The 17,144-nt window shown below is 38.8% G+C and overlaps 2 protein-coding genes across 2 annotated transcripts in view; one reads left to right on the top strand and one right to left on the bottom strand.

The window, feature by feature from the left end:
• Positions 1-9,214, top strand: part of plcg2 (phospholipase C, gamma 2) — a 38,422-nt gene extending 29,208 nt beyond the window's left edge. Inside the window, 8 exon segments of the mRNA XM_086072643.1 lie at positions 528-731; positions 5,017-5,156; positions 5,594-5,702; positions 5,793-5,960; positions 7,335-7,423; positions 7,509-7,558; positions 7,560-7,679; positions 8,242-9,214. Coding sequence (XP_085928769.1) covers positions 528-731; positions 5,017-5,156; positions 5,594-5,702; positions 5,793-5,960; positions 7,335-7,423; positions 7,509-7,558; positions 7,560-7,679; positions 8,242-8,284 — 923 coding nt within the window. The 3' untranslated portion in view covers positions 8,285-9,214.
• A 503-nt stretch (positions 9,215-9,717) lies between these two features.
• LOC147176342 (anoctamin-1-like) overlaps positions 9,718-17,144 on the bottom strand; it is a 42,985-nt gene continuing 35,558 nt past the window's right edge. Inside the window, exon 24 of the mRNA XM_086072645.1 lies at positions 9,718-15,999. Coding sequence (XP_085928771.1) covers positions 15,757-15,999 — 243 coding nt within the window. The 3' untranslated portion in view covers positions 9,718-15,756. The remainder of the gene's footprint in view (positions 16,000-17,144) is intronic.

Below are 17,144 nucleotides of genomic sequence, written 5' to 3'. Positions count from 1 at the left end.
AAGAGTACAGAACGATCTCGAAAGAATTTAAAGGTAAAAATCAAAGTTCAAGGTACATCAGTGTCAGATCGCATCCCATCTGTTAATGTTTGTGCCAAAGTGGACTTTATGGGAAGCATACCAAGGAAAATCACAAAATTGCCAAAGCCACAAAGCTTCTGGGAGAATGTCCTATGGACAGACAAGACAAAATTGGATTTTTTTATTTTTTGGCAAGGCACAACAACTCTAAGCATACCAAGAAAAGAACTACTGTGAAACATGGAGGAGTCTTTGTTATATTTCGGGGCTAATTTGCTAGCACAGGATGTTGTGAAAGTGTGGCAGGTACAAATTTGACGATTTCATAAAATGTGCATTTATTATTCTTAGTATTATTGGTGTTATTCTTATTCCATTAACAATTATGTTTATGTGTGTACAACAGCTCACAAACAAAACAATTTGTTAATTAAAATAATATAATATTAATATAGTGCAAAGTTGTAAACCTCATGACATCAACTGACCTTTTTCTGTCTTTGCAGACTGCTACAGCTGCAAGGAGATCCGTTCTTTTGTAGAGAATAAGACACCAGGAAAGAGCCTTTCCATGGATTTCCTGCAGTACAATAAGAAGGCACTGAGTCGGATTTACCCAAAAGGCCAGCGTGTGGAGTCCTCCAACTATGACCCCTACCCTTTTTGGGCAGTTGGCTGTCACATGGTGGCTCTTAACTTCCAGACGGCAGGTAATTATCTAGGTTGAGCTGCAAATGTGGTACCCATTTTTTTTCAAACTCTGTACTCTAATGTCTCGATGATTAAACTTACCTTTTAGAAAGTTATGGGGATGAAAAGCTTTCATGATGGCGCTAGAGCCTGTGGTCTACCGTCAATTGCTCTAACTTTTTCACTCTTTGTGTTGTTTCTTTTACTTGTCGCCAAAGTGTCAACTCTCTGCTGGTGTACGATCGTCGGATAATATTAACATTTTTGGCTTGTCACGGGCAATCTAATCTCAGTATTTATATTGTAAATCTCTGGCGCTACCATTTCCAGTTCAATGCTCTATGCTTCCAAAAGAAGAAATACACAGACGGCGTTCAAATACAGCAGGGAGCCTGTCTGGCACATTCTGCCGATGCTTTCCTACTGCGTTGTGTTCTGCTCCTGGCCTTTCAGCATTCTTGCCTTCTCTGAATCCTGTCGCTTCCTGCTTGCCACTTGTTTCTGCCCGGGATTAGACGGTGCAGTCCTGTCACCCCAGCAGCTGCGCTGGTGTGGAACCAACCTCCAGAAGCAAAGCCAAATGGTTGGTTAAATGCATGATCCATTCCTGGCTGGATAGGTCCAGTGACTACTAGGTCTTAAGTATTTCATCAGCTCCCTGAGTTTGTATTTCTTATCAGTGACAGAGAGGCGTCGGCGTATCAAAGTGAGTCCGCTGTTTTCGCCAAACATTAACCATGTGAATGTTCTTATTTGAATTCCCCAAGGATTTCAGGCAGAGGAGGAGAATTAGAACCTGTTTAAAAAAAAGCATTTTTAGCTGTAAGCAGCTGTCCCAACTAGCTCCTTTCAATAGTTTTAAACTAGAGCCCGACTGATTTATTGGCAGATTTATTAATCAGGCAGGCCTTTTAATCACAGCCTACTAACTATAAATTGACATCAGTCAATATGTAGCTGAAGTATTAAATAGACATACTGTAAAATATGGAGGAGGCTTGGTTATACTGTATAATGGGGCTATCATTCATTGAATGTTTATTGAAGGTTGAATATTCATTGAAAGTGTGAGACTGCTAAACAAAAAATTACCTCTCTGTTTTAGACAACATGTAAGAAATTACATTTGATGTAAAATTTTGTTAAAGGCAAAGTCACCCCCCCCCCCCCCAAAAAAAAATTCTTGACAATATGTTCTATGCAGCCCCACTAGTCTAAATACAGTATTTTGTGTAGAATATGATTTAGGCAGAAAAATCTAGCAGTTGGCAGCCATTTTGCCACCTACTGTTGAGTGAAAATGACATCACAGTTGTTCCTGAGCACCTGTGATGTCATCTTAAGTCGACAGCAAGTGGCAAAATGGCCACCCTCTGAGATGGATAAAAATGGCTGGATTTTGCCACATCACTCTTCTTCCTTAAATGTAATATTAATCACAATGTCATGCTTCGACTGGTAAGGTCACATATAGCCTATTACTGTAAATAAATGTTTAAGGTTGACTTCCTTTTAACTACAAGGTCAATTTCAAGTTCAGCTGAAACAAAAATGTCACAAGCTGACTGATATGTGCACAAATCTTCTAAATTATAACATATTTGGAATCCTTGTTGAGTTCCCTTTCCAACAATACCTTTTTTGTGAAAATTGGCCCAGTAGTTCCGGAAATACAGTAGGACTAAGGGGTGACAGGCCACACCCCTTTTTGCAGAAAATGTCAACATTCGGCGTTCTGTAGCTACCAAACCCATCCTCAGATTGACCTAGAATTTGAGATTTAGTGGTGTGTATTCATAAGTAACATGTGAACCAAGTTTCACTGAAATCTAAATCTGTTTGGTTAAACTTTTCAAAAAAATGTGGGCGACTTGGCATGGAATGACCCAATCATCCAACCCACCAAACATCAAACAAGAGTCAATGTTAACAGCAAAATAAGCTGTTTGGCATCAACAGAGAAGATTTGGAAAATTTGTGGAACCCACATGTGGAGCTTTGCAGCCCATCCCACAAATAATTGTTGCTTAAAAATGTAGCACCATATAAAAAGGAATTAAACAGGCGTTCCATTGGTATTGTTTGTATTACCGATAAATATTGTTACAACTAAGACTGGGTGATATGGCTGTTGACTGAAAATGATATCCCAGTTCAGTTGAACCGTGATAGGTCGTTACATGAGCCCTGAGCAACTGTGATGTCATATTCAGTTGGCAGTAAGTGGCAAAATGGCCGCCATGAGATGGATAAAAACGGTTGGATTTTGCTGCTTTAATGATACTCCACAAACACAATTGTCATCAGAATGCCATGTTTTCACTAGTGAAGTTAAAATAAGAAAAACAAATTGAGTAAAGATCAAATTAAAAATAACTAACATGATTTAGAATAAAATGAAAACACATATCTCATGAGGAAAAATAGTATTGTCTGGTAATTTTCAAGAAATGTACACTACTTTTGTATAAAGTACTTTGTAATGTGGTGGTGTAATGTGCAATGTAAAGTTACATCCAAGCTCCTCCAGCAGTGAGTGCACCGTAAATGCTTACATGCGGAAGAGGCTACCCTAAAGCAGTATCGTTGATACAGTTACATGGCCTTTCATTCAATGTTAATACAATGTAAGTGTAGCATATAAAAAAACCTCATTAACTAATACTCTCTTGGAGTGCATGCATTACAGTTGACCAAACATCTTTGGACTACTTTATCTTTTTAGCGGGCTCATTATTGCCGTAGTCCATTAATGTTTTACTTGCCTGATTATGACTTGAGTGCAATGCTGAGGGTCGGAGCTGGCTAACACTAGGGATGTAACGATATCCAGAGGTATCACGATACGATATTATCACAATATGAGGCTCACGATACGATAATTATCACAGTATTGTGAGGAGGTTGACGATATAAAAAAAGGTCACAATATTGTAAACAAAAACAAAAAAATCACAATTCATACAAACCACCTACAATCTCAAATAAGACTTAATATGGAGGCACTTACTTGCTAATGCACGCACACATTGAGTTCCTACACATATTGACTCGGTTCACAAGCATATTACGTTCCCTTTCATCTGACCATTAGCATGGATTTTAAACGTAGAAGGGCCACAAAATGCCTTGTGAAAATTAAACAGCACAACAACAAAAAACTAGCCACCAGAGGGTGCTAGAACTGCACAAATGGAAATCAACTTTTAGAACAGATGTGCTGCTTTTAATATCGTGACATGATGACAGAAATGGGAAAAGTACTGACATTCTCTACTTGAGTAAAAGTACAGTTACTTGTGTAAAAAATAACTTTGGTAAAAGTACTCACTCAAATAATTACTCAAGCAAAAGTAAAAAAAAAAAATACAGGCTCTGAAATATATGTGATGAGGAGAAGTAAAAAGTATTTTTACCATATGTTTCCTCCTACGTCAATTTGAAAGATATTAGCGAATGGAGCAAAAATGACCCTCATATTTACGGGTCGTTCTAATCAGGCCAATTGCATGTCATGTGATCGCGTGTCGTAGAGCCAATCACAGGCTGGGATATACGGGACCGTGTAAAATGCTTCATACGATTGGCGACGCCAGGATACATTGACGGCTGATTTTTCTTCAAGGTAAATTATTTTCATCGTAAAGTAACAACCTGGTTTTGAAAATGTATCGAGTAAAAAGTACAGATACTCATGTTAAAATAAATACTCTGGAAAATACAAAGTACTGAAAAAAAATACTCAAAGTAAAGGAACAAAGTATTTGTACGACGATATTGTGGCTATTTTAATATCACGATATCACGATTTGCTATTATCGTTGCATCCCTAACTAACACCGGAGCTAGCACATCAAAGACTCCTTTATTCCACACCTTGTATCCATCCGGAGGTGTTTAATCGGGTTAGTTAGTAATGCACAATAAAGTGGACTGGTCATTTATTTGCACTTCTTTGTTGGTTCGACAGCTGCTGCCACAGCTTGGCAGGCGAGCAGTCACTGAACTTGACTCTGTAAAAGTTTCCTTGTGCGCTCAAAACACGCTTTTGTGCTGAAAAGATCCTGTCCTTGTAATTGTGGCACAAATGTCAAGCCGCACTGTAGCCTCTGCCTACAACACACACAATGCTGGCCTCAGGATTTGCTTCCTGAGGTTTTTTTCTAGCGAACATTTTATAAAACACATTTTGTCTATCGCAATACATATTGATATTGAATTGTCGCCTAGAAATAATCTGTCAAAAATAAATAAATACATCCAATTGTTACATAATGATTTGATAATTATAATATGTTCCCGCAGATAAATACACCCAGCTCAACCATTCCCTCTTCAGTATGAATGGACGTACTGGTTACATTCTACAGCCAGAGGTCATGCGCTCTGATAGCTACGATCTTCATCAGGAGAAGAACAATGTCAAGTACAACATTGTGATTCGGGTATGTTTGATCACAATCACACACTCAATGAATGTACTCATAGAAAAACATTTATTTCTATCCATCTATTAAGCCTTTTCCTATATTTATCCCAGTCTGAGTTGTGGGATGCCCAAACTTTCCTGTCACTGTCGTTATTTATTTATTTTTTATTATACTCATTATAAGGGAAATTCAACTCAGTTTGCTGTATAGCCTATTTTATGTTGCACATCACACATATAACCAGATCACACATATATGCAAGGAGTGAAGCAGGTGTTCAAACCACAGATGGTGATGGGAACGATGCTTTGCTCAAGGACACCTCGACAGTAGCCATCAAAATATCTCTCCAACTAATTGCCATTTTCATATTTTTGTCTACAGTGCCGCCCCCCCCCCCCACCCCCCCAAAAAAACACATTACAGGTTGAACTTTAATTTGTCTTTTGCAGGTGATTGCTGCCAGACACCTTCCCAAGCTTGGCCGTTCAATTTCGAGTCCTTTTGTGGAGATTGAACTATGTGGTCACATCGAAGCGAAGGCCAAGACCACTGTCTATCGTAGGCAAAGATCGTTTGAGTGTCTTCATAACACGCACCAAATGTGATGAGTTCAAAAATACAGCATGTCTGTCTTTCTGCTGACGGCAGGGGATAACGGTCTGAACCCGGTGTGGAAAGCTACAACGCCGCCTGTGTGCTTCAAAGTGTATGAACCCGAGCTCACCTTCCTGCGCTTTGTGGTCAATGAAGAAGACATGTTTTCAGATCCCAACTTCCTTGCTCAGGCCATTTTTCCTGTCGAAGGTATCTGTTCAGGTGAGAACAAGCTGCAACAAGCTCTTCACACAAATCACTTTTTTGCTTTTTACATATTGTAAATCACGACTTTCCTGACTTCTTTTTCTAAAATTATTTTGAATGGGAGGTCAAATCCCCCCCCAAAAATTCTTGACAATATGTCTAACTACGACATTCTGGTTAATATTGCGTTGGTAGAATATGACATAAGCAGGAAAATCCAGCCGTTTTTATCAATATCAGAAGGCGGCCATTTTGCAACTTGCTGTGATTGGTCGCTGCGTTGCCTGAGCCCTGAGCAACTGTGATGTCATCTTCAGTCGACAGCAAATGGCAAAATGGCGGCACCCTGAGATGGATAAAAATGGCTGGATTTTGCTTCATACATCTTATTCCACAAATATTAATAATTAGTCATATTAATCAGAATGTCATACAGTTGACTTCCCCTTTAAAACAATTCAGATTCTACACAAGAAAACTATTTTATTTTTTCATTACATACAGTATGTAGGTGTGTGTGTGTGTGTGTGTGTATATTTAGAACCTTAAATCAGTGGTATCCAAACTGTGGCCTGGGGGCCATTTGTGACCCGCCTTCCATTTTTTGCGGCCCACAGCAAGCACTCAAAATAACATTTGTCATGAGCCCCATCATTCATTCTTTTCCTTAAAGTGGAAGTCAACCTTAAACATTTCTTGACAATAATAATAACAATAATGTGACCTCACTAGTCTAAACATGACATTCTGATTAGTATTACATTTGTCGAATAAGAGCAATGCAACAAAATCCAGCCATTTTTATCCATCTCAGGGGGCGGCCATTTTGCCACTTGCTGTTGACTGAAGATGATATCGTAGTTGCTCAGGGCTCAGGCAACAACCAATCACAGCTCACCTGTTTTCTGAAGCTGAGCTGTGATTGGTTCTTGCCTGAGAACTGAGCAACATTTATGTCATTTTCACTCTACAGCATGTGGCAAAATGGCCGCCACCTGAGATGGATAAAAACGGCTAGATTTTGTTGCTTAACTCATTTTCCACTAACACAATATCGACCAGAATACCATATTTAGACAAGTGGAGCTGCATAGAACATATTATTGTAAAAAAAAAAAAATCCCTTTTAAAAAAACAAATTCAACAAACAATGAGAGTCCAGTTGCCTCGATTCAATTCTTATGGATTGCCATGACCTAATGACTGAAAATCTACACAGACATAACGAAAAAAAATTTTTTAGCAATCACATCAGTATTTCTTATTGACATTGTGCATGCAAGTTAAAAACTGATAAAAAGCAAAAATAATATTGTCATTCAGGTGAGCAAAGTTAATTAGGGAAAATGTATTACGATTGTTTGAATGTTATCTTTTTTTTTTTTTTAGGTTACCGCTCTGTGCCTCTAAAGAACAGCTACAATGAAAACTTAGAATTAGCCTCTCTGTTAGTTGACATAAAAGTACTACAACCAGAGGTGAGTACACAAACTACATCAGAGTACACAAACCTACTTTACATACTGCAGCTGTCTTTACCGTTTCATGTATTATGTGTGTCAGAACACAGAAGAAGAGCTGTATTCCTCCTCCAGTCAACTAAGGAAAAAACAATCAGCTCAGCTCAGAAAGTCACTCGTACAACACGCATACAAACATTAAGCTCTCGTCTGCCACTTACCAACCTTTCACATCAAATCCGTTTGTTAGAGAATCCAGCACAAGTGAGAACAGGTAAGACTTCTTCATATTGAAGGAAAAGCTACGGTGCAGTGAAAATGTATTTGCTCCCTTCCTGATCTCTGTGTTTGTTTTTGCATATTTATCACACTTAAATGTTTTAGATCATGAAGCCAGTTTTGACTCACAAGACTGCCCGAGTTGAAAAACAAAAAACTGTGTCTAAATGATGAATCATGTATTAGTAAAGGGCCCTATGTGAAAAGTAACTGCCCCCCTCGTTAAATCTTGAGATAATTGTGGTTAACTACACTTTTTGGAAAGCTGAGTACAATTTTACCGATGACCATCAGATTTCTTGAATTATGAAATTACTTAAATAGTAGCTATCACATATTGTGACGTAGTCTACAAAAGCTAATAAAAAGAAAAGATTTAGTTATAAAGCATTTGATCACATGTGCAAAAAAAATAAATAATCAGGCAAACATTTTTTCACAGCACTGTATGGTTAAATATGAACAGATCATCATTTCTCTTCTTTTTCCCCCTTTTTTTTTGAGAGAGGGTCATCTCTCTTCTATGTGTACTTTAAATACTTATTTTAATCTCCTAGAGCAAAACAAAAGAAGCTGAAAAGCAGTACATTCTATTCGTGAAGAGGCAGTGAACCTCACGTCACGTCGTGACTTACGGAGAAACACTGACAATAAAATGAACTGTAAGGTTTGAGTCCTAAGAAATCTCAATCCAAAAATATTTTTTCTTGCTTGTCTTTGTTTTCAAAAGTCAACATTCAGTCACAATGTCCCTTGTGTCAAATTTTCCAAATGTCATTTCTGTATGAACTGTTACATTTTCATTCTTTCTCGCTTTATTATTATTTTCTCTTTGGATATTGTCGTTGAGCTGTAAAAGCATAAAATAATGCTGGACGTGCAAAATCACTGACAGAAGAGGATACATTTGCTGTCATTCCTTCTCGTGTGTGTGCATTTGGCCGAAATATGAATTTTTTTCAATTGTGAAGTTACTGCATAATGTATCTCCTTAAATGTGTCTGTCGACCAATATGCATACAGTTTCACTTAGTTATTCAATGACTATAATAAATTGCATTTGTTTGCAAATTGTACATACATTCAATTTGAGGCCGAGTGAACCACTTTCTGTTCATGGTTCACTCTTAATAAAATTGTCTGTTTATGTTTTTATCTGTGGAACTTTTCCTCGGCTCATCGCTGAAAATGGGTTTGTGTTTTTTTGCACTGTAATGACCTAAGGTGCCACAAGATGGTGGCAAAGCCCTGCTTAATATGAAAGTAGCAAATAGTGTCATAAGTAGTCTGTTGCTTAATACTGTAGAGACTAAGATATTTAAATTTTGGGAAGGAGCTACGGTCAATCTGAGTTGTTGGCAGAAGGTATGGAGAGTTTTTGCTGCATGTGTATGTTTTTGCTCGGCTGAGTGCCCATTAAAAACCTCAAAGAATGGAGTATTATTGTTGACTATTGCTATTGTTACAGGTTGCAAAGGCAATATTCATGTGCACCACCAGTGCACTTTTCTTCTTCTTCAATCTAACCATCTTTAAGCCACTCATTAAGGATATTGTTGGAAGACGCGTATGCAATTATAAACATTTGAAAGTTGAGGAATCCTGATCCCCCTCCGAATAGCAGGGATTTACTTTACTGTATGGCAATTTTCCAAAATTCATGGCCACTTGTAATAATAATAAGGCTCTTTTTCATAACAAGAATAAGAACAACTTTATTCTCACCACAAGAGCTACTCAGAAAATAAAGCTCTCGGTAATTTTTTGGGCTCGAAAGAAGATTTAGCTCTTTAGCGGGGGTGGGGTGGTTTTGGGGGCAAGGAATGTTTTGCTTATGACTGGTACAATTACAGACAGTATCTATTGATATTCTAAATCAGAAGTCTCCAACCACCGGTCCGGTCCCGCAGCCCAATACTGGTCCGTGAACCTTTTAGTACCAGGCCGCATGGAGAGACAGACAAAAAAAAAAGTTAATTTTTCTTCTTCTTTTGATCATACACATTTGCAAGCGGCAATGATAACGCTGTATGCAGGATCATAGGTTTATGCTTCACATATTTTAAAGTAAGACATTAAAAAGCAGTTACAAACATTTAAAAGCATCATACAGAAATCATTTTTCAAAATTTCTTACTAAAATTACTAAAAGAGCAGACAGTGCAGGAAAAAAATGGCTTTGAAAGGCCTTAATCATAGGCAAGGGAAAATAACTTTGAATCTTTAGTCCTCCATATTATTCACTCTGTTAAATCGGGAGACAGTATTACAAGTAATAAAAGAGGAAAACGGCTTTTTAAGGGTAATTCCAAATGATCTTAAAAATAACAACAAAAATATTTGTCTAGCAGGCAATGGTGGCTGAAGAAGTCATCAGAATAAAACCGCAACATGGTATGTGTATACAAATAGACATGAACGCAGTTTTTTCCCCTAAGTGAGCACCAGGTTTTGCCCAAAAATCATTCTACAAATTGTACTTCAGATGGAAGATTGTTTCTTGTAAGTTCGTTGAAACATTCTTTGGCCACATTCAAACTAGTGTTTTTCCTACTGTTGTTAAAATCGCATATTCACAGGCATTTGCATACTGCTTGTGGATTTGAATATGCAGAGTGATGTACAGCATAGCCTATACAGTACTGTGCATGCATGCATTCATGAACTGAAACATCGCATACTCACATGAATTTCTTGGACACGTTCTCCACACAATTTCAATATGACACCTTTCACTTTACATTACTCTCCTCACACATCAGCCAGCTGCTCTTCCAAACATTGGAATGTTTAGAAAAAATTAAGATGGACTTAACAAACTGTTTTTTTTTTTTTTAATTTATGCCTGCAAACTAAGGCCTGGTACACACATCAAGATTTTTCAAATCTTATAATATTGTCTATCTGTTACACAGACGCCACACAAAGAAAAAAGAAAAAGAAGAGGCATTCAGCATTTTGGTCATTGTGTGTGGTCTGCTCTGATCATTTCAACACAGAGCACCACACACGTTAAGATTCTCTTACCACCAGTCTACAAAGAGGCAGAAATACACTTGCTGGTGTCATCAAAAAAGACTTGCTTTGGAAAATGTTTCTTGCCTTCTTGGGAACTCACTTTTATACAGAGGTGGCAAATCCAGGTCCAGAAAGTAAAAACCCTGCTACAGTTTGGTTTTTAGCCTCAGGTGCTAGCTAGCTAGCTTCCTAACTAGGTCCCACGGTAGTCGTTTACCTGCTAGGGAGTGATAACTTTGTATACATTTTTACTGTTTTACTTTATATTTTAACCATTTTGTTATTAGTTATAGCTGTGTAGATGTAGGTATAATTATGTTAACTCAGTATGGCTGTATGAATAGACCTATATTCTTATCTGTGTTACTTTCATGAGAAAGAGCAACGGGTCTGTCTATTCATTCTGTAATCTAAAAGGGAGGTTTCCGGGGATTTTATTGTGTCACCAAGGGAGTCAGGCTTATTATTATTGTATTCTTTTAATCTGATTTATACCCATGGGAACGGATTTTCTTGTATTCAGTTGTAACCAGGTGTGTTGTGGGCTGACCTTTTTCTGAACCCTTTTTGTGAATAAATAACGATGTGAGCTGGAGAGAGGAAGCCACATCAGAACAGAGACATCGCTTGGATGAATTTGTCAATGTGGACCAGAAGCTTCTGGTAATTAAAACCTTTGCAAAGGAACTCCTTCAACAGAATCTCACCATTCAGTTAATTGAACACGCAAAGAGTACAATACTTAATATTGTCTACTCTAACAAATGGTGCCCGCCGACGCTGAATTATAACGAATGATCTCCTCCGTTGAACCAAACGGATGGTGTTGTTGACGATTGAGCAGGCTGCGGCGTTCCCTGACGGGCGGAATTTCTGGCGCCATATTAATTCCGGTAAGTGGAGATCTTTATCCACGTAGAAGAAATTTTGTCTGTCTGGTCCGCTGCAGCTGGTTTTTTCGTCTTGCAAATTGTCTAAATTTTAAAAGAGATCTGTGTGAACGAGTGTAGTTTGATGTCGTTTTATTGTGAGTTGTGATAATTCCGACGATATTGAACTAAACACGTCGTGGAGTGGTGCATTTGAAGGTGACGTAATGCAGACTCGAAGTGATGAAGCTTTTTTGTACAGGAAGAAATAGCGGTTAATTTTTTGATTTGTTTTGTTTTTCGTCAACGCTATGAAGAATCCTTAGACCATAATAAATAAAAGGGTTTGCCGGATGACGTAACAAGTCCTTCTTGTTACTAAGGATTGCGAAGATTATGGTACGCGCTTCTGTTTTTTAAGCAGTTTTTGGCCGATTTGAGGACTAAGTAACATAATTGTTCATGGCTCTTGGTGTGAAAACGTCCTAAACACGTAATATGTCTTTTATTTGAAAAAGCGCCTGTTTGAAATTGAACAGAAAGGGGTCCAGGTTGATTACAGCGATGATTGGATTTTTGTATCACTGTATTTGCAATCGAGAGATTACGTGAAAGATTTTATTTCAGTTTTGGCGTTCCTATTTTTGTAGTTTTGGGGTCAGGATTACCGTATGAATTCCTTTTGTTCTACGGTTGGATTCCATGGTACGTGACATTTTATTTTGAAAATGAGCGCCTTGCAAAAATTTTGCAATAAAGGGAGAACAGTTTAGCTCAGCGGGATTGGGTAACCGCTGTGTATAGACGAGAGGTCACGTAATTCTTATGTCTGTCTGTGTGTGGCCATATGTGTTAACATATTAAACTATTAATACTAAAAGTGAGACGTCACTGTATTGATAAATATTAATATTGCTTGTGTGGGATAGATACCGGAAGTAAACAGAAAAACTACAAACAAAATGGAGGGCGTTTTTGACCGGGATACAGAATGGTTCGACCTGAATACGCTTCCGGTTCATAGCGGAAATCTGTGTCTAGATATGCAAGTTAAGACCGCATTTGATGTTGCTGCAGAAGCAATGCCCGAGAAACATCGACGGAAAATGAAAAAGCTGATAATGGATTGGACAACGGCAGGCTGTGACAAAGGATGGCTTCCACCTTTGACATCCACTGTTTCTTTGGTAGCTTTGATGAAAGCAGTGGAAATGGCATGCGTGAAAAAACGGCTTTCGCTGGATAAAATGGTACGACAGACTTTTGTATTTTCTTTGAATGGATGGAGAATTAGACAAAATCGGAAAAAAGTGGATAAATTGATGTGTAATGCTAGACTGTTGGCTTTGGGCAGTTCTGTAAAACCCGCTCGGGGGGCCTTAGCAAATGCTGCTAATGATGCTAATATGACTCTAGCTCCTGTGGAAGCTATCAACCCGTTTACTGAACTACCGTACAAAACTGCGGTTCAAATGCCACAGAATTTGCAAGCGCCGATTTTAAAGGTGAATGGTGGTAATCTCGATGTGGATTGGAATGGTGGAAAATGTGATATAAATTCTCGGCCAATTCGATCTAATTTACAGGCCGCGGCTGACGGCTTAGCAGCTGGCGTAAGCGCTTCTGTGACACGATTGGAGAGTAAATTAAACGAAATATTGATGATGAAAGATGTTCCGCAAGCGAAATTGAACCAAGCGGGTGCTTTTAAATTGGAACTGTCTAGACACGCTGAAGTGCCCCAGGTTATTCGTAACAAATGGCGTGTGATTCTTTCTCGCTTTGTGGAGGCTGCGAACGAACAATTGACAGAAGAAGAACTCTTATTAAGGGCGCAACGCGATGAATTGTTTCAACGACATAACCTTGATATGACTAATGAAATTTCTGATGCATTGACAAAGAGCTGTCAAATTGTAGAGATTCGACAACAGTTGGCTGATTTGACGTATGCCGTAAGTGACGTCGTGAGACAACGTGGCTTTAGCGAATCCGATAACCCCCTAGAGGCTCCTCCTGTACAAATTGTAACCCGATCGAAGGGGGTGTTGCAAGCGCCCATGTTGACGAAGGTGGATCCAGCCACCGGTAATTCAGCTACTGTATACAGACCCTATTTGCCATCTGATTTGTGCGTGCTTGTAAAAAAATTACCACCGATGCAGACGGGGGGGGACTAAATTACATCACTCAGTGCGTGGCAATAGTAGATGTGGGACAGAGGTTCCAACCACGATCCAGAGCGGACATATACTGGTGGTGTGGCGACAACAGAATATTTGATAAGTTGCCTTTAAATACAAAAGGATATTGTGCCCTCATAACCCTTCTCATGCCAGTACAAATCTACCCCATCTCTATTGATAACCTGTTACAAATGATTGACAATTGGGAACCAAAACCTTCTTTTCAGAGGACCAAAAGACATGCTTGGCAAGAGCAGAATGTTCCCACCTACATTGATGCAATTGGAGTACCAAGAGGTGTGCCAGATGAATACAAATTAACTGATCAAGTACTCTCAGGATTCGAATCCGTAATTTGCTGGTGGTGCACCATAAACAAAAATGTAGATAGAATTAACTATATACATTATAATGTACAAAGGCTAGGAAATTGGACTCAGTCTGGCTTTGAGGCTGTACGCGGCCAGTTAGCCGTCACATCTTTGATGACATTCCAAAATCGAATTGCACTAGATATGTTACTGGCAGAAAAGGGCGGAGTTTGCTCAATGTTTGGAGATCAGTGTTGCACTTTTATTCCTAACAATACTGCTCCAGATGGAAGTCTGACAATTGCAATTGAAGGACTGCGAACACTCAATAAGAAAATGAAAGAGCAATCAGGTGTAGATACTTCTGTATGGGATAATTGGATGAATGTGTTTGGCCGCTATAAAACTTTGATTTCCTCAATTTTAATATCTGCGGCTGTTTTTTTTGCACTATTAACGATTTGTGGCTGTTGCTTAATACCGTGTATTCGTTTTTTTTGCCAAAGACTTATTACCACTGCTATTGAAAAACATGATGTCCAAAATAAGTCCTCTTACATGATGGTGGCTTCTGCTAAACCATACGTGTCTTCTATCGCATCCAATGAGAGGGACGAGGATCCTGCTGGCATATTTTTGTAAAAATGTTTGTTTTGGGCTCTTTAAAGAGCCCAATTGAAGGATTGATAACTTTGTATACATTTTTACTGTTTTACTTTATATTTTAACCATTTTGTTATTAGTTATAGCTGTGTAGATGTAGGTATAATTATGTTAACTCAGTATGGCTGTATGAATAGACCTATATTCTTATCTGTGTTACTTTCATGAGAAAGAGCAACGGGTCTGTCTATTCATTCTGTAATCTAAAAGGGAGGTTTCCGGGGATTTTATTGTGTCACCAAGGGAGTCAGGCTTATTATTATTGTATTCTTTTAATCTGATTTATACCCATGGGAACGGATTTTCTTGTATTCAGTTGTAACCAGGTGTGTTGTGGGCTGACCTTTTTCTGAACCCTTTTTGTGAATAAATAACGATGTGAGCTGGAGAGAGGAAGCCACATCAGAACAGAGACATCGCTTGGATGAATTTGTCAATGTGGACCAGAAGCTTCTGGTAATTAAAACCTTTGCAAAGGAACTCCTTCAACAGAATCTCACCATTCAGTTAATTGAACACGCAAAGAGTACAATACTTAATATTGTCTACTCTAACAGGAGCTAGCTAGCTAGCTAGCACCTGAGGCTAAAACCAAACTGTGGCAGGGTTTTTACTTTCTGGACCTAAATTTGCCACGTCTGCTTTTATACAAAAACCTACCTCGGGTAGGACACATTTGTTTTTATCTTTGTTGATCAATCAGGCCACTTCTTTGATTGGCTACATTCTGTTGACGTCACAGTTCACGCCACTATTTGACTCAGGGAGACGTTGGCTTTCTCCACATGCACAAAGATTTTTGTTTGGAAATACTTAAAACTAAATATTTAAGATTTACGACACTATTATCAGGACGTATCCACTCTTAACACACCTCAAACAGAAAAATAATCTAATAGGACAATTTTATAAGACGTAAGATATTATACATTTTACTTCCTTGGTCAGAATGGGCAAAATCAGGACAAAAACCGCCCAATTGTTTTTATGTGTGCACCCGGTCTTTGACACCATTCCTTTCAATACTAGTCGTGCTGAAAGCTGTGAATTTGTGAGTCCAAATACGGCTGTGCTGTTGTGTTGTTGTTGTTCCTGCCGTGCTTGCTGGCCGCAAAGGCACTGTTCTCAAGGTTAATGCTCTTCACTTGCTCTTCTTTCATGAATAGATCGACCAATAAAATCTTCTCCTTGTGGATCTGGAGGCTGATGTCTTTTGGAATGTCTGGGATCAGCCAGTCCACAAGGTCATTCATCAACATCACAACATTCTGAAAACAAAGAGAAGATCAGATGTTTTTGTTGTTTGTCATAATCAGTGACAATCAGTCTTTTAATGATATATAGGTGTGGTGGAAAGAGTCTGAAAATTCTGGCACAGGTGTAACGAAAGATTACAGTCTTTCAGTCAATTAAAACTTGAAATTTTCCATCTAAATAATCCTCCTGGAGTCTAATACACTCTCCCGGGTCTAGTCTGCCACACTTTTATGCATTCCTGGATGAATTCTTCCAAGATCCCCCACAGTGAAATTGTCACAGCCATCTTGATGTCATCCACGTCTTCAAATGATCCCGATGACCTTTGGAACGGGGAGAAAATAGAACAGAGCCAGGTCCATGGTGATGCAGAGGCTCAGGATATTGTGAGCACTGAGCAGGTGTGTAGTCATGGTGATGCAGACTTCAGTTGTACAACCACAACTTTTGCCTTTTCTCATGCAATGACAAAGCAAATGCTGCAGGATTTCTTTCTACACATGCTTTATTATTAGGCCTTATTGTGTAAAACGGAAAGACTTGAAAAGGAACGCCAAGCAAGAGTTAATAAAATGAAAGGTGTCATCATTGCTTTGAATGATCTTATGGAGGATGATAACAATGTTTTTCAAGTGCAAAAACAACTGGATGTTTTGGTCTCATTGCATGGTGAGACAATTATACATACAACCAAGGATTCATCGAGGATGTGAAATGCTGGCTCTCTGAAATAAAGAGACCAATTTCAAGAAACGCAACAACAATGTGGAGAAATTACTGTAACGAATATTGCCCGTCACCGTTTTCATTTTATATGCCTTTTTAAACATTTCCCCCTGGGGAATGTGTGTGCGTGTCTTAACTCTGTGTTTTCAGTTCAAAAGGACTCTTTAAGTTTCCCTCCAGCAGGGACTGGACTTCGTTTTATAACCCCCAGGAAACGCATATCACAGCTCCGACAGACCTGAAATCCTGTCTGATAAGCAGTCCCCAGACCATCTTTTATGGTCTGGCCTATCCACAGGAATTAGCCTTGTGTTTTTGGGGGGGAAACAATGCCCCTTGGAAGTTGTATGGTACAACAGTGCCCTCCAGTGGTCACTATCGGTTATCCTCAAGAATCCTGCCGCTCCTAATTAATCTGAAGTCTACATAA

This window comes from Leptonotus elevatus, chromosome 4 (genome assembly GCF_054856555.1).
Source record: "Leptonotus elevatus isolate MCC_2025b chromosome 4, RoL_Lele_1.0, whole genome shotgun sequence".
NCBI classification, from domain to species: Eukaryota; Metazoa; Chordata; class Actinopteri; order Syngnathiformes; family Syngnathidae; genus Leptonotus; species Leptonotus elevatus.
This window is presented reverse-complemented; position numbering and strand designations above follow the sequence as displayed.